Here is a 25,326-nt window from a genome sequence, read left to right on the forward strand (position 1 = left end):
GTTCTTTGAGTATACTTTTTGAAACAATATCACATATTACTGTATATGCAGCTAATGACTTACTTAAAAATTACCATAGAGATAGTCTTTAAAGATTACACCAACACAAAATGAGCAGCGGATCAGATATCACTACGGGTCATTGATGGTTTTTAGCATGTCTTAATCATCCACTGATTAAGGATCCTTTTCTTTCTTCATTTCCCATTCAGAAACAGCTTATCGCCCTGTTAATGAATCATGTGAAAAAGATGCATGCCTGTGACCTTGGGGCACTCCTGTAGTGTGATTGTGTTAATCAAGACTTTGCAAGGTGCAAACGATGTGAATCAACTTTACCATGTCCTCTGCACAAGTATGCTAATGACTTTGTTTACATTGATGTTGTTGGCTAAGTGGCTTGATGAATTCAAAGTCTATTCTAATTAGTGTTCATTTGGTGCTCTACGTTTGCTTAATTGTGATTGCTTATGTTTACTAATCTATCATATTATTTACAAGGAAACCAACAGGCTTGTTCTTACATTGCAAAGGAAGTCATGTTTTATTCTTCTGGAAATCAGTTTGAGGGCAGGAAATAAACTAATACAGGTGAACGACCACTAACACACACAGATGGTAACTTTGTTTGACTTTTCAGACACTGCATGGTAAGCTGGGAGCCTTTTCCTCTACTTAAATTGTCCTCCTTTTAAGTTTACTTAACAGCTGTGCAATGTGATTATCCCTGCTTACACCTTGCAACAGTCTCCTCCAAAGTGCAATCAATTTCCTAGAGGGACTCTTATATGAAAGTTGATGGAAGGATGACGTAGCTCCTCCTTTCCTGTACAGCTAAGGAGGCTAAAAAACTGTAAACTCCAAGAAAGAGTAAGGAGGAGGGAAGGAGGAGAGTGGTGAGGGCTGACACAGCGGCATGGCAGGTAGGCTGACATTTTTTCAAGGCGTCAGCACACACTGTTCTGATTAAAGGAGGGAAGGTGGGGGGCATACTTCTTTCTCTCTCTTTGCTGCATAAAATGGCAACTACGTGAGCACACCAAAAGTGGAAAAAGTTACAAGTGCTGCCCGGGTTGCCAAAAAGGAAGATTAACTGTTGGGGCGTAAGGATGAGTCGTGGCGTCTGAAGGTCACTCTGTGTGGTTGAGCTGTCAGGTGTTAGATGAAGATGAGGGAGACGTGTCAGTGCCTCACACTGTAGTGTACTGCATACAGGTCTCCGGAGACAGGGAGTGCACTGATTCTCAGTGCTTTCCTGTTTCCTGCAGGACCAGTTTGGAAATGTGAAACTGCATAAAGGTCACATGTCCTTCATGCATGTTACACTCCAGCAACTACCGTTACTAGCAATAGCTGCCTTCGTCTTTCCCCTGTCACATCGCGGGGTTGGGTCTTCCTGAAAACAGGTATTTTATAATTTAACATCCCCTGCTGACAGCATATATATATATATATACACTCACTGGCCACTTCATTTGGTTCACCTGTACACTGTAATGCAATACAATACAACAGCTCTGCCATGAATTCTACTTTTACGAAGTTTATATTTTTTTGTTGACACTGTCAGGAATGTACTAACTCTTCTTTAAGTTTATTATTGAAGTTGTAGTGGGTGCTGTTGTTGTACTGGAGTGCAATATATTGACAGCTGTTTCTAATATTCAGGCCCTCTCATGTATGTAAATGGCCAAAATACTAGAAACACCTCTCAATATAATGCAGTCCAGTTCAACACCACTGCAAACTACAACCTCAATAATAAACATGTAGTTAAATTAATACCTCTGTGACAGTGTCAATCTGAACTGAACATTATTATCTTTGTAAAGGTAGAATTTATGGCAGAGCTGTTGCTCTGGATCACATTAAATTGTACAAGTGTACCTAATGAAGTGGCCGGTGAGTGTATACATATATATAGATTGAAATTGAAAATATGGTGTGCTAAAATAAGTAAAATGGCTTTTGAGTCCTGGTCTGCAAGTTTCAAGTATAATAAATTATAACACCTTGACCAGAAAGTCCTCCATTCTTGATCCTGATGCTCTTGTTTTCTAAAAGTGAATCTTATATTTGCCTTGTAAAAAATCCTACCTGATCTATTGACAAGTCTGTGGACTGGAGCCCAAAATACTCCCCATAGATAACTTCTCTAATTAAACAGAGTAGACAGATATAAATGGTTAATCGTTTGGCATGGGAGAAAAAAAAAAGTATACCTTTAAATAAAGGCTAATTCCTTGGCAATGCAAATAAAAAGGCTCTGGAGTAGTGATGGCTCTTATCTGCTCTCAGCTGCAGATTACACAATTGCTGAAACATATTACTGTATTCACATTTTGTCGAGAGCAGTTCAAATGAACAGCCAATTACAAAATTAAATTAAGTTTCACTAAGTTATGAGTCAAACACTGGCAATGTTGACTTCAATACTATTCCTTTTAAAATTTACAACATATTTTATAGCACACAAAACTGCATTGCAGGCCTAACAAACATTTGTATTGTGGCGCACTGGAGGAATAACACCTTGCATAGAAAAAGCACATTGTGGTAATTTGTGGATTTATTGATGGTTTGATCTATTAGACCTTTATCACACAGACTATCTCATTATCTACAAGCTAACAGCTGTATTTCCCTTTATCTCACATTCTACTGTGAATCCAGGCATTGGGGTGATAAAGGTTCTTCACAGTCTTTGATGTCAATGATATTTGCATCCAAAGAAGAGAGTATTAGAGATTATTACATATCCTTCTTTCCCTTTAAAAATACTGAAAAACAAAAGAAAAACAATAAAATATACCAAAGATCAGCTGACAAGAAGCTTTTAAAAGACCAGATATTGTTCAGGACACAATTATCTTTGCTCTCAGAGCAGCTACATTTGGCAACTAATTGCCTAAAGAAATGTGTTTGCCATCCTCCGAATTAACTCAATTAAAATGGCACTTTGTCTTAAGTCTGTTCCATTTATGTGGTTGCTTTCTTTGCAGCAGTTTTTCACCTCACTATGTACAGTACTTCTGAAAAACAAGTGGAATACAAATAAAGTCCTCTATTATTAGTAGTAATATATTACTTCTATTACTACGACTACTACTACTGCTAAAAACCACAAGAGCCCAATGTAAAACATGATCTTTTCTAACTCATATTGTTGTGTTGTGGTCGCCCCTCTTTAACATTCTCCAAGCTTACTTTTCAGAGCTTGAGTGCTGCACTGTAAGTGCACAATTTTTCTATAGGGACACAAGAAGTGGGCAGGCAATAGCCTAATTCACTGCAGTGCTCAATCAATGACACACAATGAATTTGCTGGGTATGCACAGTTCTCCATCATGCAGAAGACAACTTCAAATGGGCTCCAAACAGAAAGAACCTGTACCACAATTCTACCGAGGCCCACTAGGACACTGCTACTTTGAGATAAAGCATTTTAACCTGTACGTCTGGGCACAAAAACATCCATCTGGTTCCATACGTCAACCACTGTTCGACATCAATTATGACGCCAGGGTAGAATGCGAAAAAGGCTATGCAAATCACAGAAATAGTGACAGTGTGTCAATCCCACTTGAGATTTTGTCTCCACCACATACAGCACATTTGGGGAAATCAACAAAAAATGTCACAACATCCCTACAATTCAATACAATTCAATACAACAACACTGCAATCTACAATGGTAGTACTTATTGCAGGATTATTGTCCATCCATCCATCCATCCATTTTCTACCGCTTAGTCCCGTTAGGGGTCGCGGGTGACTGGAGCCTATCCCAGTGACTTTGGGCCTTAGGCAGGGTACACCCTGGACAGTGGCCAACTCGTCGCAGGGCTAACACAGACACAGACAAGGACAGACAACCATTCACTCTCACATTCATTCAATACGGGCAATTTAGAGTTATCAATTAACCTACACATGCATGTCTTTGGACAGTGGGAGGAAGCCGGAGAACCCGGAGAGAACCCACGGTAACACGGGGAGGACATGCAGACTCCACCCAGAGAGATTGTGTGATGTTGGTCTGGTCCGGGAATCGATCCCACGAACCCACGATCTCCTTATTGGGAGGCAGGAGCTTTAGCCGCTCTGCCACCGTGCACCCCAGGATTATTGTATTGGGTTAAATTATATTGTACAAGTGTTCATGCTTTTGTGTCAAGCCCCTGTAACTTCATGTAATGTCACTTCTCTATTACGTTGAAAAGCTCTTGAAAGGGTTCACTCAGTTTAATGTCTAGATCAAATGCAGAACGTATTGCTGGTAGGAAGAAATTCAGGGTCCATTCAGGGCTAATACAGATTACACAGAGCCAAAAAAGGAAACGCTTAAGGATCATGGCCCATGGTCATATGGCTTTATAAAGCAGCATGGTGAGAGCAGACATTCAGGGAATGACACGGACTGTAAAGCTCTGGACTCTCCTTTTAGATCATAGTGTCCTTCCAGTACAAGGTCCTCAGAGATGCATCAATTACATTTAGGGGGAAAAAGCACCATCAATTTACTTGTTCTCCGAAACAAACCATTAATGAAGGCTTGTGTAATAGTTGCAGGGTACGTGTCTGAACCGAGCATCACCATTTATATTGTCCTGCAATTCAGCTAAGACGGCCATGAGGATATTAAAAAGCTTGTATATCCTCCGCATCTAATTTTCTGTATGAGCGCCTTTTGTTGATTCGATCATAATGATGGATAGAGGACATCTGACCTTAATAATAATAATAATAATATAAAAAAAAACGGCTTAAAAATGATGTGAATATCACAATTCAGTGACCATACCAGAATGCTCCATCAAATCACTTTAGTTTTGATTTCACCGGCTATCATTTAGATGTAGCTCCTGACAGTTCTGAAATTAGTCACAGTTCAAGTTTGAGAATATAAACCTGGAGAATCTGTCATTCATTGTGTTCCAGCAGCTGAAACACACAATAAAGACAGATTGACCATGCCTGTACGTATAATTATGTAAACTTGAGAAAATGTGTGTCGGAAAAAGTAGCTCTGGTTCCCACTGCTGCAAGAAAATCTAGGGCTAACGGTGCACTGTCCTCGTCTACTGTATAATCACAGTACATTGGACCATTACATTCAGGCTATTCTTCTGCACTAACGCGACTAATCTTCAGCTACCATCTGTTGGTGTGGCAGAATTGTAATATATTTATTACTGCGTTCAATCAGCTCAGATATGATGCAGCACGTTACAGTGACCTGCAATGACATGAAGCCAGATTTCTGCAGATAGATGCCAAACACACACTGTGGATTCCGTGTGTGTTTCCAACCACTGATACAGTTAATATGTCTGCGAGTCTTTTAATACATCACCAGGACATTGTGACATTATAACTGGACAGTCAACAATTTCTCATCATCTTAACTGTAAAAGTCCAACTTCTACAGCTACTTTGTAAGCTTTGCATGTTGGGGTCAGTAGACTACATGTTGTGGCACTGTGCAACAGGTTCTCTGGATCTAGTTTAACACTAGTATGGAAGCCAATCCTGGTTCAAATTTACTTACACAAGTGTGATGTGCAAACGTCAGTGCACATACAGTGAGAGTGGAGTGGGGGACATCTTGTGTTCGGCAGTTAAACCTTTGATATGAACAATATTTGCATATTTATAGATTCTGGATTGTTCAGTGAGGTAGAAGGAATAGGTGCAATTTTAAGATTTTTTAATGAGGTAATTTATTTTTTTGTGAAAAAACAATATCAGACACAAATTATTATTCATATCAGAGTATTTTTATCTGTCTTGAAACATGTCTGTTTAAGAATGTTGTGTCAATTATGCTAGGTATCATGATTATGTTGTACATGTAATTAAATCAACATTAAACAACTGTTGTAAAATTACACATATATTAGGTAATATAATGTAATAAACAGGTGCAGATTTCTGTATCAGACCGTCGACAGCTGTCAGAGAAAGAGAGGCTAGCAGAAGAGGTGAGGCCATGTTGTTAGTTTGACCCTGGTCAGGTTAATTTACATTTCACAGAATCAGATTGCTGTTCAGGTTTAATAAAAGTTAAAAATAATCGCAATATTAATAAAAGGTAAAAAAATGTCCACCTAAAGGTCCTAACTGGATAAAGTAAAACTCAACTTGTATTTCAATGTTTATCAGAGACGTTAGCAAATCGATACCATACAAAGACATTTTTACAAATATATGAAATATTGTGCAGCTACATAATTTGTAGGTAACCTACATAAAACGCCTATGTGGTAAATGAATAAAGTATATTTGCTATTTGAGGCCAAGGAACTACAACATGGTGAGGCAGTCAGAGTCAGAGTGAAACTAGGGGTAGAGGTAATGAAATACACTCAGTTGCCAGTTTAGCTAACACAGCAGCCTGGTACTTTTAACTAATCTTTCTCCATGGAGGTTATAGTGAACCCATGTATATCAGTGAGGTTAAACTACATAGTAGAGACACATGTCATCATAAGTCAATACAATTCATCATCACCACAAACTACATCCTCCAAAATGATCATTAAGCTGAATCAACGCCTCTCTAAAACAGTTTCAACAAAAACTGAACATTATAACCTTCACGAAGGGAGGACTTATTGCAGGACTGGATTAGACTGCAATAGTTCTGCAAGGTGGCCTAACAAACTGGCAACTGAGTGTAAATACTATACAGTATTCACAAGGTCATCAACTGCCAAGTCATGCAATCTCTTTAAGAGGTCATAGTAGGTCGCATTACTGGTACGGTACATTATATGTTAGATGCGTTATGTTTTCTAAACCGCTGCTGTGTGCACACAAATTCTGTAGAGTCCAACTATTCAGTGCAAGTCACGTCCAAGAGCATGGGGCAATAAACACAGGGGATAAAAATTATCAAGATACCCGTTGACATTACTGGCTAGACGTGATCAAGTCCACAAAACGCAGCCAGACACAGAGATAAAGGGGGAGGTAAATCACTGGAGTGGGCCTGTTGTCACTGCCAGCCTTCACTCTCGCAGCCAAAAGAAGCAGAGGCAGCCAGGACAGGTCCAAAACATTATTAAGAAATAAAAACTGTTGGACATTTATACACATGTTGGACTGTATGATGACTATTCAGATGGCTATTACCAATTAAGAAGTGAAAGAAAACAATGAGTAACCATCCTGTAGCCTTCGCCCCAGCCTTGTGTATAAATAAATAAATCAACAAAACAAAATCAAAAATGATAATTGAAGGAAACAATGTTATCAGTATCAGCAACACAAGGCAATTATCCTCGACATCCTAGACATATTAAGAGTTCAGCAGACACTGAATAATTTACTCTAATGTGAAATCACTGGCAAGTACACCTTTGTGCAGCCCATGTGGAAGGTTGTCAGCTGCAAATGAAATGATGCATATCAGATGATATTTCCGACTGATGGGAACGTTTCATCCACAACTGAAGTCAAATTTGGTAAGAAACTGAAAAAAGTAATGTTTTCAAAGGAATCAAATCATCGCATAATGAGACAAGAAACAATCTACCAGGCTGGTCTAAATATATTTTAATATGGCTCAAAGCCCTACCCAGAGCAGCAATTGCATTATGCATCGTCTTATCTCGTCATCATAGGATTTTCATTAAGGAACAGTTAAAGATGCCAGCTAATTCAAACCTCATATAAAAAAGGCAAAAAACAACAGTTCCATTGAGCATGCATGCAAGTAGCAAAATATACTGTGCATACACATGAATGGTTCCAGATACGTTGTATATTATGGTTCAAGCTCTTTATCTTCCTGGGAGGGAGCAGCTTTTATTATACTGTCTGTGGTGGACCTTTTGGCACCATTTGCCACAGATTGACTGTAACTAGTGTTGCAGAAATCAAATGTAGACAGAAGCCCAAGGGTCAGACGTCTGTTGGTGTTTAGATGTAACAGTGCACGGTGGAGGTCAGGAAACTGTTGTCCTCTTAGTGAAAAGGCTTTAACACACTTTTATGGCAGATGGGTGAATCAATGCAACCGTTTGCAGCTCCTCACAGTTGAAAAGAAGTGGACAGTGTGTGCTAGCCTGACTGAGAGCATCTGTTGAGAGAACTGTTTACTTTCTGTTTAACTGTCTTTCCTTTTTGCAGGGGCCCTCATTATCTGTCTGCTGCCAAAGCCAGCTTTAAGATGGTACTATAATTTACTTTTTCCAACATGCCCTCACAATATAGGCACAGGCATGTGCAAATGCACAGAGTATCAGCTAAAATTCACAGAAATAAAAAAAAAATCCCTGTTAAAATGAAAGCAATGGAGCTGCATTTCCATTACATGCAGTCAAAGGGAAATGTAATGTGAGGTGAGGATATCTGCCCTCCCTGGTCACCATCTTTAGCTCCTAAAATAGAGGACCTAATGGGAAAAAGTGAATTATAACACCCAAATATCATTAAACCTGGGTGCACCACCTGGGCCCCCGGACACTTTCCCCAACACTGTCCAGGGCTTCTCCAGGTCTGCTGATTCACACCAGAGGGAGTGGGACAGATGGTGGTAAACACATCAAGCTGTTCTGCAAACTGCAGCCCCAAACATCCCTTGCTCTGCATTTGGGCAGGGTCACCTCAAGACTCTATAGCGTTGCACAGCCTCCTTAACTGTCGTAAACGCTTAAGCAAATGAATAGCAGGATGTATATGCTGTTTTGACTGCTGTCTGTTTCATTCTGCTGTTGTCCTTCATAGCTTTATGGAAATGTATTTTATGCTTGGGCTGTTTTATTGCAACCAGTGTTGGTCAAACAGTCTTTGAAGCTGCACAGTACATGAATTTTATCTAAAAAATGTAATCATTTCATGGGCCAAAACTATAAACATAAACATCACACAGTTTTGTTTTTTTGCTTTTCATTTGGAGCTTTCAAGTGTGAAGACTATATAGTCCTGTACATAATGAATAGTATGGGGCTAAAAGGAAGAAGACCATTCCAGTCCTCGAGTTCAGACATGATTCACTGAATGAATTCCTAACATCTTATATGTACACCTTTCCAAAAAAAGAAACAAAGTTTTTGCCTCTTTTATCTCTTTGCCGTGTCATGTACAGAAATTTATTTACATTTTTTTTAGAAGTTTGTGAAAAGAAATACTAAAAGAAATGCTTGAAATATCTGAAAGGGGTACTCCAGTGACGCAGTATTACACGTCCATAAAGTTGGTTGACACACAAGGGACAGATTAGAATGGTGAAAATTGAAGCAAAAGAGGCCTGAGACTGTTGGTCTCCAGTATGGGTCAAGCTCCAAAAACACTGGATCCTAAATTTCCCATAATGCAACCGGATAGCATCTTCCATTAAACCCCCACTGCCTCCTAACCTGCCCACTTCTATCAAACCCCACACTCCCAGTTTGAAACGCAGACTTTCTGTTCCAAATTTGAAGTCTCAGGCCCAGGTTGAGATTGATCTGGGGGATTTTTCTCAAACCTTGGAAAGCTGCTTCAGAGCCACAGAAGACATTATACAACGAGTAAACTAAACTTAATGTGTTAAACTGGTCATCACTGTTGTGTGTTGCAACAAATAAAATGGTCTCATGACAGAGAGAGATCTGAGAAGAGTGTTCCTCTGTCAGACGTCTAAAGAAAGTCTGTGCAGCCAGTGGCACTGTTGTAGCTAAAACAGGCTTAGCTAAATTCCATAAGCTAAATAAGCATTCATTATTTCTGCTCACCTTTTTTCCTGTTGAAGGCGCGGTTCATAGTGGAAAATGTGCGTCTCCGAGGTCCCTCCTGAGTATCTGCCAATATTCCACCTGGAAAGGCAGCAGGGGAGAAGTGGGTTAAAATGGCTTTGACCTCAAGCCTTCACTAAAAGGCAGAAAGTCTAAAAACTAACAGTCTGAAGGTTTTCTGCAAAAACATCCCCACCCTCTGAGAGTGAGGCGATGTTTAGCTGTCAGAATGCGTTCAAATTAAAGTCCCAGTCCATCTGCATTATAGTTGCTCACCGCTGGGCCACATCATACTCATCGTCTGTGGAGGCTGTAATTCTAATAAGCTACTCACCGTCCTTACTGTACACGCAAAATGTGTCTAAGAATGGAGATTTCTATCAAAGGTGAGTAATAGTGTTGCACAGTACAATGTAACACTGTTTACTGTGATCCACTGCTGCAGTCAGTGGCATTATTTACTAATCTTTCCAACAGAACAAGGGCATATTTTTCTGTCAAAGTGCTACGTGTTGAGCTGTATTACCAATACACATTCAGCTACACACACAACATTCACAGGGCACAGAAGCTGAAACTGAACCCATCAAGTTTAGTCCTCACAGGAGACGCCTAATGTTGATCTTCAGTGTTTTGGTACTAATCATCTCCAGATTACATATACATCATACATCATTACTCTACTTGTACTGACATAGTCTGGATAAAGTAGGAGAATGTGGGCTGTGGTCAAAGTCAGTTTTTCTACTGTCTTTCAAACTTACTGTAGTCGTAGCAGTGCGGAAAAAGGGTGATTTCTTTTTTCAAATGCAAAACAACCAGCATCTCTAAAATCTGACACTTTGCTTTGACCGCTTTCAGACTTTGCATCAATTCCCCATGAGAGCTCAGCAATCTACTGTAGAGGGCTGCAAGGACAAACTGTGCAGGGCTAGGTGGCTGTCAGCCTCCTCCACAATCAATATTCGTTACTCCTTGCAAGACCTGCCGCATAACAGCCATTTCAGTCCTTGCCTTTGCAAACAAATTAACTTGTGCCCGAGCAATTTAGAAAATGAATCTAATTTTTCCATATTTGGCATTTTCCATTTATCAAGGGAAGCCTGACCTATTATAAGTTTTTCAGTGAGTGGTAAACCCTGCTCATGCCTGGGAACCAAACTGCCAACACTCCTGCGACAAACTGCTCCAATTTTAGAAACAAGGTTTGAAAAGTATGATAGCTCTCTACGTAAACATCTTCCGTTGGATCTGGGTAGTCACATAAAAAAATGGCAAATGACAATGTAGTAAGTCATTATTTCTGCCTGATGTATTTATACCAACAATATGCCAACCTTCAATTGGTGTAGGTTGAAGATATTCAAACTTAATTCCTTGTAAAATTATGTGAAATTGAGAAGCGCTCTAGTACGTTAGGTAGGTTTAAAATCATGATAGCTTCACACAAAGACATACATGGATTAGAGGTCTTAATGGGTCCAAAATGTTGGACCTGATCTGAAATATAACTTAAACAGAAAACCTACTCAAACTTTATGTGCAAAAACTCTTTTTAAAAAAAGAGGCCATGTCCAAAAGGGACCCGAGGCCAGTCAGACCTGATTCAAACAGACCTAAGGAAAAATTAACAAGCAGCCTGGGTCGAAAGAGTAGAAATACATGTAATTTTTCCTGAACTTTACAGTTCACACTCTCCATCTCGCATCAAGAAACACAATTTTCTCCTGTGGTGACTTTTACGCATCACGTAATCAGAGCTCAGATCTACTCAGGTATTACACATATTGATGCACACACTTGAGACCTGAAGCAATACAACGGGACCCTACCTGACCAGATTTAACTGAATATACTTCGACCACTTTATGCCCCTGTATGTACTGTAGTATGTACTACATATATCAACACTTTACTGTCAAATGTATTGGGTTACTTTAGTAAAATTTAATTTAACAAAGGAGACCACATTTTAGATGGTTGGTACTCTAGCCTTCCTCTCATGTCGTTCTTTTCACAACTTCTCACAAGAAATGTTGGCTTGTTTCATCACCTGCCACTGCAACAAACTCTGAGGAAGTTTATGCTGCATAATGCCTTGTATGAAGCACAAACACAAATTATGAGTGTGACATAAATGATGCCATTCAGAAAATAAGCTTTTATGTAAAAGGCATTGTCAACCAACAGTCCTTGGGGCTGAGAAATAAGATAAAAACTGAAGTATGTGAAAATGAATCCATCACTGTAACATGGGGGGTTAATGGGTCATTAGCTTTGACTGAATAGCAGTAAGGTGCCACTGCAAAATGATGGAGTTACTGTATGCTATTGAGCCCAGTATCTTTTCTGCTGCTGGGAGGAGCTGGTGACAAACAAACCACCCTTAAAAAAAAGACACATCTATGACAGGGCTCCAATTATTTCTGAATTTGCATTAAACAGGCTCTGCGATGATAAGCAACTGTCTCCTTAAGCGGAAAAAATGAAAAGCCCTTAGCTGTAGACGGTACATAATAAAGGCACATAATGATATATGGCATATATGTGAGGGAAATGTAGTTTGCAGATACAAATACTATGTATGTGGGTTCTCACAGTAAGGGGATATTTTACTGCAACAGAGGCCCTGAAAGGGCTGGAGAAATTTTAAATGGAACAAGCTTCAGGGTGGGGACTGGGACATTCCTCAGTGTGCCAAAACAGAATATCTTTGCAGCTGAAAAAGACAACTGGTGTTCCTTATTTACAGGTCTAACAAACTGCTGTTGAAAACTTTGCATGGGCAGATGAACAAGGACACTACTATTGTTTACATTTCACCAAAGGCAGGAAGAGTGAATTCTGCAGATCTCAGCACCAAACTCCTCTGCAGTATCTGGGCTGCCAAATCAAGACCTTGGCAGTGGTGGCCTTGGTACTTAGCCTTAGCATTTGAGAGAACCAGCTTTTTGGATTTAAGTGCACTGTTGCCTGTATCTTCAAAGCAAGCTGGATATGTTTTGCAGCAGTGCACTGCTTTAAGAAAATACAGCTTCCCATTAATGGTTTCTGGTATTTTGTGTAGTGTCATAATGTCTTTTTTTTTATAAACTATGGGGAGCAGTGGGGATCTTTTGCAGGGAGAATAGATGGGATTTGGACAGCCTATCTTCGATTCCATCATGAACATAAAAAAAACTTATTTTTTAACCAAAGGCAGCACTCTGGAGTTGTGGTACACCTGAGAAATGGAGCTAGACCTATTTTAAAAACATTCAAATGAACTGCCACTGGAGCTGTTTAAAAACAGGACAATGAGGCCTGTTTGACAGTTGGCATTCTCAGAGTAAAATGGGTGACAGCAAACAATGGATTGGAAATTGATCAGACTTTTTACATCCAATACTTAATCATTAAAAATGCCTTAATTGGCCCCAATCCCTAAAAGTCACCATTAAGAGCTTTAAGTTCTTAAAGCAAAGACCGGACTCATTTTGGCAGCCAGTACAGAAAGGTCTGGCAGCAGACAAAGACTGGCTACCCTTTTGTTTGTTTGTGACACACTGTGCTGTAATGCCTCGCCTGACACCTGATGTGATGGCACTCATTTTGATTGACAGCTGCAGCTTTCGGCCTGTTTTAATAGCTTCCTGTCTGGTGATTCAACAGCACCCCCTTGGGAGAACTGCCGACCCCAAGACACACACACACACACACACACACACACACACACACACACACACACACACACACACACAGACTTAACATTGAGCTGCAAACTTCCTCAGTCTACCTTCGATGTTTACCAGCTGCAGTAGAAGCACCAGGTTAGGTCTGCTCAATTCTTCACCAGAGGAGTGTGTGTATAGCACACATGCAAGAATACACACACATATAATGCACACATTAAATGTGCTTACAGTCTCTCAACAACAGAGTCCATACTTGGCTTACAGTATACTCAGTTGACACATTTATGCTCAGTTATTGTGAATGCTCCAACATTATTAGGCCCAGTAACAAAAGTAAATGAGCACACAAACCACAATTAAATGGTAATTAAAACCACAGAATGCAGTTACAGTTTACTAAGACCTAATAAGATACTGAAGCACAGTATGAACATGAAACAAAAAAAAATAGTGGAAAATATGAGCCAACATTTCTTACTTAGAAAATCATCCTCCAGAAGGCACAGCAAAACCATGTCCAGACTTTAACAATTCACCTTCAGTGACTCAAACATTTGGAATTTGGTTTGGGAAAGACTCTTTCTGGGAATGAGCGTGACCTACTTTGACCCTGTGGAGTCCTCTCTCAAGCCCAAATCACAATCTAAAAATGAAAATGAATCCAAATACAGACATTTGACAAAAGTTAATGTTTAAAAATACTTATTTAAAAAAAAAAAGAAAGCAAAGCTAAAGTCCCATTTATAAATGCCTCTCAGCCAGTCACTAATCTGACCCATATGCACTAAAAAGGCAGCAGGCTTTTAACATGGAATAGAGGCAGAGCATGCACTGTGGTCCCCACATAATGCCTCAGAAAAGAAAATCAACAAAGATCCTTTGTTTTCTTCACTTTGCTCTCACCCCGGCTCTGGAATCTTGCTGGCTAAGCGCAGCACATAAGACATCGCAACAACAATCTGTTTATGAATTTAGTCCCAGAATTCCTCAGTTGAATCAACCGTGGTGTCTTGGTGTCTAATCTAAAAGCCAGGCTTGCTCTCTCACAGCCTGGCACTTAAACTTCTGAGGATCAAATGCAGTACCCTGACATACTTTATCAAGGAAAAGCACCGCTACCCTTTACAGGCAGAAGAAGAAAAAAATAAAAGATCTATGAAGAGAAACATACAAACAACAGAGCTGAGATAAAAGCTACTTACTTGTCTTCAAACTGGGGAGGAATAGTGAAGAGGAAGTTCCAGCGGATCTTAATAGTTTTCAGCTGTGGGCCAGATGGTGGTACACTAAGGACTGCAGTAAGGAGAGATGATGGGGTTTGCAAACTCGACAAGAAGCTTTTGCCTAGACACATGATACTTGACATTCAAACCCAACTTCCTCCGCCCACAGTTTGTCCAAAAGGATTCTTTTGGAGCTTTGCATGTGGAAAAAAGAGACTGCTTTCGACAGGAACTGTTTCACTGAGATGACCTATAAAAGCCAACATGCAAGAGGTTGCAGTCTGACCCTTCTGCTGCAAAATGTGATTCATCATCACACTATGTGCACTGGCAATAGCCTTAGGTCAACATCTTGGCATCAATCAAAGCAGCAGTATGGCCAAACATTATGAAGTAAAAGTCCTCTCTAACACAATGCCCTAAAAACATCCCTGTGTGAGATTATGTCAATTTAAAAATTCCCTTTCCTTTTACATAGCACTCCAGAGACACAACACAAGACTCAAAAGTGCGTTTCCCGGGAGCTGGAATTGTGTTATACCGCTTTAAAATCTGACACTCAATTGTCCTTTTTATCACATAGAGATGAACTGTCACACTCTGAAAGTGAAGAGCAGAGGGCAGGGGCAACACAAAAAGCACGATGTTGGAACTGACAAACACCTGAAAGTGAGGCCCAATTACTCTGGTTATTGAGAGCACGGCAAAGAGCTGTGCGGTAGGGTGTTTTTTTTTTTATCTCCACATCTAAAACCTCATGCAAATGTTGTCACCCTGGGGTCTAATCAAGAAACTGTCTTTCTGGAGCTGCATCTTTCACAGCCTTTTGAGTGTCTCAACAAAGTACATCAACTTAAGGAAGGGCAACTGACCACTTTTTAAGAGTTAATAAGACTTTTAAAAGAGTATATGTGCATTTTCAACAAAGAAAGACAATACAGAAGTGCACATTTGGGATTAAGGTGAAATTTCATTAAGAAAGGATGAAAAGGAAGTTAATATAAACTCACTATCTGACATTAACACTATATACAGATGGATCTCCATAAAAATGTTGGAGATGCACAGCTGTCTGTGTTAAAGTGGAATTATAAATATTGGGCTTTAGCAGGTTTCACAACAATGAAGACATTCATCCAAATATAATGAGCATAATTTGGACCCAGAAGAAGTCTGTATTAGCACTGATGTGGATGCATCAGTGCAGAGTGTTTTGTGTATTTTGTACATGGACTTCAAAGAGCTGCTGTGAAATTTTGTGTATGTGGCATTTAGCAACTCAGGAGAATTAGCTTAGGAGAATCTGTGTTTGGTAAATAATCAGCATTTTTTTAAAAAGACAAATCAAAAGACAGAAAAAGGTCACAAACACTTGCTAGCCAATTTACAAAGGTCATTCAAATCAATGGAAGGCATTTCTTGTATTGTTTTGTTTTTTTGTTAAAATTGTATCTGGTTAGAGATTCAGCTTAGTCAGGGCCTTGGGTGGTGGTGTTTTTGCTGGCCAGACCTTTGATTTCTGCCTGAGAGAGCATTTAAAACAGGGAGGGTCTCAGGATTTGGGCTGTTCTATTCATACTTTATTTTTCTTGGGTTTTTCGTTGCTCTGCCCTGTATCATTTCATGTTTGCGTCTTGTATGAACAGCTGTGGTGGGGCAAGGGAAGTGGCTGGCCCAGACACTTTCTGGGAAAGTGGGGCCCTTTATGCTACACAGACACGGATAAAACAGGGTAAAGAAAGCAAAGGTAAAAATGCTCCATTATATAGACAAAGTGGAAAAATTGAAGCTATAATTGCTGATATCTGTAACACTTCAATGATTTGTCTGTGTACATACAGTATCTACATGTATGGTTGCCTCTACAACAGTGCATGAAGAGTGTCAAGGATTCAAAAGACAAATACAATTACACAGCAATGCATGCCATTTTGCAGCAAAGATGCACAACTGACACAACAACTCAAATGTATCTAGGTCAACAGTTGAAAACAATACCAATGAGTCATCTTTTGAGACTTTGTTTAGTAACTAGGCTACAGCATCATAGTTTTTTCATATTTCATGTTCAGTAGCAAAATGTACAAGGTGAAAAATCCAGTTGGACAATATATAACAAATAAATATACAAAAGATTTAAAGCATCTTCATCTTGCCACCAACTATTTCAGCACCAATGTATACAGTCCTTATGGTTTACAGATTTACACAAGTTCAGAGTCCAATTATTTCACTCCTCGCCTGGGATGTGTGTGTGTTTGTGGGAGTGGGGAGTGGGTGGAGAAGCAGGAATGTGCATCTCAATGAGAAGCATCTCAGTGGATTTTCATTGAGATTTGCTGCCTGCACATGATTTGTGTTCCATCTAAGCAGTAATGCAAAGTAGCAGTGTGCGATACCGGCCATGTATTTTCAGTTGGCATGGCTAGTGAACGTCCCTGCACCACTCACTGCACCAAAAATTATGATGACTATAGCCAAGAGTGAGAGCAATCATTTCAATCCACTACTACTGTACATTGAGCAATCTCTACTACATTAACAAGCAAATGTTGAGTTGAAATGATTTATATCCCACCTGCCCTTGATTTAAAGCTTAATATAGCAGGCAGGAAATTAGCTTAAATTTCTGGCAAGAATGCAAAATAAAATAAAAAAAATATGTTTTAATTGGCCAATAGCATAAAACCTGCAGTTGTTAAAAAAAATATATATATATATATTAGCTTAAGTTTATGAAAGCAGAGCTTCAGAAGAACTGTCCCCTTACATGAATCAATGTCACAGCCTGTATATTTTTGTAATAAGTGTCAAGCACTGGAATCCCTGGATGAGTGGTCTCACAAAGCTTGTTACTGAATCATTCTGTCAACCTGAGATTTTCAAATCCAAATATAAACGGCAGGGTTTGTAAGTAACTGCCAATCACATGCAACATAAACACAGAGTAGTGTATTGAAGATAAGATCAAATGAGACTATTAGCGCCATTAGCTCTGTGAGGCTGCTACTTATGTGGTGCTTTGAAAAAAAAAATGCTAATGTCAACATGCTAACATGCTCACAATTAGCAGGTGTAATTTTTTACCATGGCCACCATCTTAATTTAGGTTGTTAGCATGCTAACAGTTGCTAATTTTAACTAAACACAAAGTATAGCTGAGGCTGATGGAAATTACATTCGTTTTGCAGGTATTTGGTCATTAAACAAAGTATTGTATGAATTCAAATCTGACCTGATGATGGCGCAAGAAGAAAGGTTCTAGCAATTCATTCTGAGGGGAACATGAATGTATGTCCATGTCAGTCCATCCAATAGTTGTTGAGCCATTTCACTAAAAACCTCAAATGTCAACCTGCTGATGGCGCTAGAGGAAAAGTCAGGATTCATCCTCTGGGGACCATGAACGTCTGTTCAAAATGACATGGCAATTCGTCCAATAGTTTAAGAGATATTTCAGTCTGGACCACAGTGGTGGACTGATGGACTGTCTGACATTGTCATCCCTACAGCCACGCCACTAGCATGGCTAAAAACTATGCCTGACATTTATATTCTCCAGATGAGCAAAGCATTGCTATGAATACCACAGACTGCATAAAACCCATGAATAATATTACTTGATACTTGATTAATCAATTATCTAAATAGTTGCTCATAAATTTTCTGTCGATTGACAAATCATCTGAATCATTTCTTTCTTATTCTACTTCTGCATTTTTTCAATGTGTTTGTCCATTTCACGCCAACTATGCAGGACTGCCACTGGCAGCACAAAGGAACCAAGAACAGGAAGGAACAGCTTCACTCTGTCTGCTCATAAACTAATAAACACATAGACAGGCCTTACTGTCAATAAGTCACATGATGTCTAGCGAGATGTGCACAACCAGCAACCACCACAGCTGAGTGATGCTTCCTGAGCTGCTCCAGGAAGTGACTGTAGGCCCTCTGGCAGCCATTAGATGGCTACAAGAAAACTCTTAAACTTAAAATACAAAGCTATTTTTTAGACAGGCCCATGGAACAGATAAGACGTGTTTGGCTTATATTGAACGAACGAACGAATGAATGATGCATTACAGTCGGGAAAATAAAGTAGCTCCTTATACAAGTATACTCCACTTCATTTATTCAGTCTTCATGAAGATAGTTTCACATGGCCTCCTAGATGTTTATCATGCCTCTGTGGTGAGAGTGGGAGGAGGGGTATACATCAAGGGGTTGTCAGCAAGTCTCAAAAGCTACACTGTACACACACTCACATTTGAGTTAAAACTTCTAAAATACAGACTAGCATACTTGCCACCAACCAGTTTTATTATGCCTCATATATTAAATGCAGTGATTTTTTTTAAAAGAACTATGTGTTGTTTTTTTTCAAATATTCAAATACAAACGTAAATTTAACAAAACATCAATATAAAAATCACTGCACATGGTATAAAAAAGTGATTTTGTTGATACCGGGTTTTTAAATGTACATATACGTATATATACATTTACAGTAAAAAAACATAATAATAATACATAATAATTCCCACCTCTGGAGCAATCTATAGACTAACACTGAAACTCTACAGTATGTGTTCTCATCCAATCATGAACTCTGTCTTAAGCAGTTAGTGGTCAGTAGGCAATGGCAGACCTCAAAGTGCATTAACATTCATTTAAAAAACATCCCACTGAAATCAATTTGCCTCCAAACTGAGCAACAGGAAAACTCAGTAGGTCATGAACTGGACTTCTTTTGCTGAATCTGCACTGTGAAGCTAATTAAAAAAGACAAGGCATGCAATATCATGAGGTACAAGGTGAAAGCAGGAAGGTGTCTACTGCTAATGTTCCCCTTGTCACTGCAGAGCTACACACTTGCTCTAGACAGCTCAAAAGGTCATGTTATGTCTGCTGTTGTGTTGCACTATTGATAAGAATAAATTTTTTTTTGTTTTCATTCAACTGTTTTCATAATTCACCTTTAGTCTCTCTGCAGCACGAATCTGGGAAAAGGCTAATTCCACTCCACAGTGATATCAGGCACAATACTCAAGGGCAGTAAATCTGGGAATTCTGAAGTGTTGGTTTGGAGCTGATCGATTCTGCATCATTAGTCACAGAGATGCGACACCTGAAACAGATATACATGCTGAACAGTATTTTCAGGGAGATTAATGTCCACTATACTGTAAATTAACTGTTGCCTCTCTTTTTTTCCTCTTTTCTTTAATTTCGTTATATTTTTTTAACCATCAGTTGGGATGACTCATCGGTTTACAGAGTGTTTTAGCGTTTAAGTTTTCCATTCCTGTAAAGTCCGCTCTCATCAACCTCGTTTCAAGCCACAGCAAACAAGCCCTGATAAACCCACTGTGCACTACCTGCTCAGCTCCAAACAGCAGACGGTTAGCGACTAGCTACTGAACACAGTGCAGCATTCTGCAGCTAAAGAGCCAAATTTCCCCCAGGAGTGGGTGAAGACCAAAAACAGAACTAAATATTGGACTTACATTCATCAGGTGGCCAGAAACACAATTCCAAATGAATGCTAATGTTGCGCTGTGTCTGCTCGATGTGTAAATAAACAATTGTTTGCTAACATGGTCGCCATAACAACTATATATAGTCATAATTATGTGCAAGGTTGTGTTTTTAGCTTTTTAGTCTGCGCCCAAGTGAGAAAAAAACAACAATTAAAGCAGTCTTGAATGTCCAATTCATTCTCCTATATTATCCACTCGTGTTTTTTTAATGTAAATCTTATTTTTTTCATGAATCAATCTTTTTTATTTCTCAGAACCTTAGCATACACTCCATTTTTTCCTGCCATTTTTTGAGCCTTTAAAAATCTAAATAAATAAAAGTGCACACGGTAATTGCCCATGCCTTTATATTTGGGGTTTCATTGAAGATGCAGCCATTTGAATCCCTGTTGTGTTGGGATAATAATAGACTAATAATAATAATAATAATAATTAATTCAATTCAATTTTACTTATACAGCGCCAAATCATAACAGAAGCTATCTCAGGGCACTTAATACAGCAGGTCTTGACCGTACTCTTTATAATATTATTTACAGAGACCTTACAGCTCTTAATGGAGAAATCGGGGCTTTTTGTGGTTTTTTTGTTAACCTGTCAAATTGCTGTGTCAGATCTCACGTCATAGATCCAATATATATAACTATTTCAGTGTTCACTAACCTCAGGTACAACAATACAAACAGTTTTTCTTACTGTAAAGTTTATCACAGCCTTGGGAAACATTTCAGAAGTGTTCTGGTTTCTCTTGGCATTTGTCCTACAAGGAGGAATACAAACATGTTTTTGTAGTCACAGAGAACCTCAATGTAGTCTTTTTCTTTCAATTTTAATCAACCAGATACATTGAGGTCTTCTGAAATCACATCATCTTTTCTTCAAATCCTCCCACATTTCACTTAAGTCAATAGAACAGAAACTTTGAGGCATATCAGATGGTTCATGGCCTCTGCAGTTTGTGCTTGCTGCCTGAGTCCAAGTGTTTATATGGAGCTATAAGGCAGAAATGTGAGAGCAACCGACAGCACGAGTCAAACATCAGAATTAGCTTAAAGGCCAACAGATCTACTCAGAACATATTCTAACTTTTCAAATATCTGCTTTGTGATGTTTCCTTCTTTGGCCAAGTATGTATAATACCCACACTGTCTTAGTGCATTTAGCAAAGGGTTTCATTTTGGAGTTTGGCCAACTAACAGAGTTAACCTTAATTAGCTGCAGCCAAAAAAACAACAGTAGTCATTTCAGCTCGTGAAATTGATGGTTACTGGTTAAAATGAGAGTCCTGAATGTGAGTGATACATATTGTTTCTGAGGTATTTGCACTAGACAGATCTGTATTTTGAGTAACAAGGGAATATGAAAGGGTGGAAGATTATTTTTGATTTTACCAAAATCCTGTGTATTTAAAATAGATTTGCTTCAGTAATTCACAGATCAGAAACCTATTATAATGGCGTGAAGCACAAACTTGTACTTTGGACATATTTACAAGAACTGTCCACCAAGACAGGATTAACCATAAGTGCCTACTATGATTTTTTTTTTTTTTTGTTGGTCTCAGTATAGTGGGTTCACTAATCTAACAATCTCTCAATATCTTTAGGGAGCACTGCACCATTCAGCTATTGTTCACCAACCTTGAATGTCAACAATAACAACATGTTCACTTCATTGTTTAGAGAGTATAGAATATAGTATAGAATATCCATTTGGAGGTGAAAACACTTTAAAGAAACATGTATTTCATGCTAATCACACTTTTCAGTTATATAGTATCATCATAGTATTATCAGAGATGTATTGGCTGAACAGGTACACATGTACTTGATTACTATGTAAAGATGGATTCTTATGGAGTATAGCTACACAAAATGTGGTGCTTCTGTGTTCTCACAAAAATTATGGCTAAAAACCATAATTTTCATAATTTTGAGGTCACAATGACCTTTGAGTCAAAAGTGTCACCTATTCTACATGAGTTATGGTGTTGAATAATGGCCAAACAGTGTTTTACCAGGACATGATGATGTCACAGTGAAGTTGAACTTTGACCTTTTGGGTAAAAAATGTCAGCACGTCATCATTGTATCCCATTAAACATCTGTGTGAACTTTTGTCATGATTACCACATCCATTCTTGAGTTATGGCCAAAAACGTGTTTGTCAAGGTCATTTTGAGGTGACACTTTGCTTGGATAGTCCCCCTACAGATAGTTTATAGAGTATTTGTAACATTTCAACTGTTTCGCTTTGTCTGCAGATGTGTAACAGATTGTCAATAGAGTATATGTGACAATTCATGAACATACCCTAACCGAGATGTTTTTTGTGCCTAAACCTAAGAAAAACCTAGAAAACAGTTTTATTTGTGAAACAGTTGAATTGTTGAAGAAATTTCCTTCAAGGCGTTCCTGAGATATTGCGTTCACGAGAATGGGTCAGACGTGAGGTCACAGTGACCTTGACCTTTGACCACCAAATTCGAATGAGTTCATCCTTGAATTCAACTGGACATTTGACCTAATTTTGAAGAAATTCCTGAAAGGTTTTCCTGAGATATTGCATTTCACAAGAATGGAATGGATGGACGGACAGATGGACAACCCGAAAACATAATAAAACATAACAATTGCTGACGTGTTTCTTCAGGATGGAAAGTAATGGAGAGAGGAAATAGGGAGCACTGAACACAATTTTAGTGAAACCAAACTGGCAGTTATCAATGGTTCAGCTGTACAATCCACACTGAAAGTGCAGAGCATTTCCACTTTAAAAACACATCTGATACAACCTGTTCCCCTGGAGATTAAGATTTCAAAAGGCAAAACATATTGCTCGAGACATGCGTGTGGTTTTCCATGGGGAACAAAAAGTTATGACATATATGGATGTTGCTTGCAGATACGGTAAGTCAGTTTAAACACATCTGTGGCAATATCAAACTTTTGCCTCAAATGTCTGTAACTGCAGATTCCTGATTTTCCCTAGTAAATGATAGATCTCTTTAGGATATGTGATGCAAGTCTGAAAATTTCAAAGACAGCAGCACTTTAGTGTATCCTTCAGATGCTTTTCCAGATGGGAGGGATCAGGAGGGGTAAAATATATATCTTTTGAGTGGCGCATATGAAATATGTTTCAGCCTGTTCTGACTGACATGTTTACCCCTTTGGGATATCTGTGTAAGAACTGATGGTAGACTCACTTGTTTTCAACTACTTAGTCATTTTTATGGTAGTTATTACAAGCATGCACTGCACCACAGGCTCTTTGTGTATGGTGTCTACCAAATGGCACCAGCCAGCTAAAAAAAACATTCATACTAGTCAGTTTTGGAACAACCATAGAGGCCACTGGAGGTGTTGGAGTAAATCGTATTTATTCCAGCTTTGACGAACAAGCTAAAACAGACAAATGCCAGATTTGGCATCATTTAATGGTGTTAGGTGAGCGGGCAAAAATGGTGCAACCTTATTTCCATTAACCAAGGAAAAATCCCCCATAGCAAGCATTGCTTAATCTGTTACAAAGCTGCATTTCCATAACTTGATAAATAAAGTAATTACAGACTTGACAGAATTGTTTGCCAAAAATGATTTTTAGAATGAAAAACATACATATACATTATGAGTCAAGCTTATTTGTCTTGCTTCCAATCACATTCACTGGCTGAAATGGCCTCACAATGCTTGAATTATAAAAAACAATGTCCCCAAAGAATCCAGAGAATCTTCCACCAAAGCCTAATTGAGATAAGTACCTAAATCAGAAAAAAAAACTACAGAGAAAAAGAGGAGAAAATCTTGGAAAGGCTTCAAAAACAGACATCCCATTACAATTACTGCAATGAATACATTTTCAGTGGTGTGGTTTCCACTTTCAAAGCATCCCCAGCTTAATAATTAGAATCTCAAACCTTAATCTCACTTGGCAATAACATAAAGTTGAATGAGTTGAGTTTGACATTGAGTCATGACATTTTTAACAATGTGTCTACCAAGACACTACTATTGCAGAAGTTTTTTAAATTCTATCACATGTGCAATAGGACTTAGTTTAGCCTCATTATGTTTGTGAAGTATAAAATTGAAAAACCTAGGGGAACTAAGTCTTGGGAAACACAGTGAAGTCTTGTCATCACATTGATGTTGTCAGATTTGGTACCATTGTGCCTTTGCAGAGACCAAAACCTTTCCTCACAGACTGTATCTGACAAAAGTATAGGGCAGATTGGATGAACTGGTTTGTCAAGAAATAGTTCCAACACATGATTCCCCCTAAATACAAAAACTGTTCTTCTTACATTTCTGTACGGGTTGTGTAAATGAGTCAGCTTTAGAGGCGCTAGTGGGTGCAAAGTTAGGTGTTTCCCCTGGTCCTGGTCTTTATGCTATGCTAAGCTAACCACATCCTGACTCCAGCTCAGTACTTAACGCAGTGACATGAGATTGATATTGATCTTCTCATCTCACTCTCAAAGCAAATAAGCATATTTCCAAAAAATGTTGAATTATTCCTTTAACAAATATTACTGGCATGACTGAGCAGGGAGTATAGGAATAACATCTTAGTACCTTAATTATAAAATGCTACATCTCAGTCTTAGGAAAAACTTGGTTACCAGGCAAATATTTAAGATTCTCCCCTGAAAAACTGAACTAGTTTAAAAGCAAATAAGAAATCTGAAACTTAAGCAACAACCAGCAATGTTCTTAACATTCATGTCAGCAGTCAACATGAGATAATGTTATATAAAATAGTGCATCACTTGGGTACAAGACTCATCATTTGTGTCAGAGTAGTTTTTCTAGATGAAGCTCTGAAGGAGAAGTCTAGTTCTTGACTGAACTGTCTGAATTTCTGGGGAGAGGAAACAGCTGACCAAGCACAGCAGCATATCTGCAGGGGCATGGGAGCTTCTCCAAAGTGTTTGGATAAAGATTTTGCAGATCTGTCAAGGGCCATCATCTAAAGCCATGATGAATGGATGCTTACGCTGCTTCCCAGACAGCAACAAGTATGCCCACTGCCTTCTTAAATCAAACACTTATTTCCTTCTTTAATCCCTCCAGAATACACTCTTTCTGACTCTCCATGACTCTTAATAAAATGAGGTTTCAAGTTGTAAACAAGGTAATTTCTAAAGAAAAAAAGAAGAAACAAA

General features: G+C 38.8%; 1 protein-coding gene across 9 annotated transcripts in view; it reads right to left on the reverse strand.

Moving 5' to 3' along the window:
- gulp1a (GULP PTB domain containing engulfment adaptor 1a) overlaps positions 1 to 25,326 on the reverse strand; it is a 74,130-nt gene that overhangs the window by 17,161 nt on the left and 31,643 nt on the right. For 8 of the 9 annotated variants that reach the window (XM_044215959.1, XM_044215960.1, XM_044215957.1 and 5 more), the window contains one exon: positions 9,723 to 9,803. In XM_044215959.1, coding sequence (XP_044071894.1) covers positions 9,723 to 9,803 — 81 coding nt within the window. Of the gene's footprint in view, positions 1 to 9,722; positions 9,804 to 14,598; positions 14,690 to 25,326 lie in introns of all 9 variants that reach the window. The other variant, XM_044215966.1, reaches the window with a different exon arrangement.

The sequence above is a fragment of the Siniperca chuatsi genome, linkage group LG12 (assembly GCF_020085105.1).
Source record: "Siniperca chuatsi isolate FFG_IHB_CAS linkage group LG12, ASM2008510v1, whole genome shotgun sequence".
NCBI lineage: Eukaryota > Metazoa > Chordata > Actinopteri > Centrarchiformes > Sinipercidae > Siniperca > Siniperca chuatsi.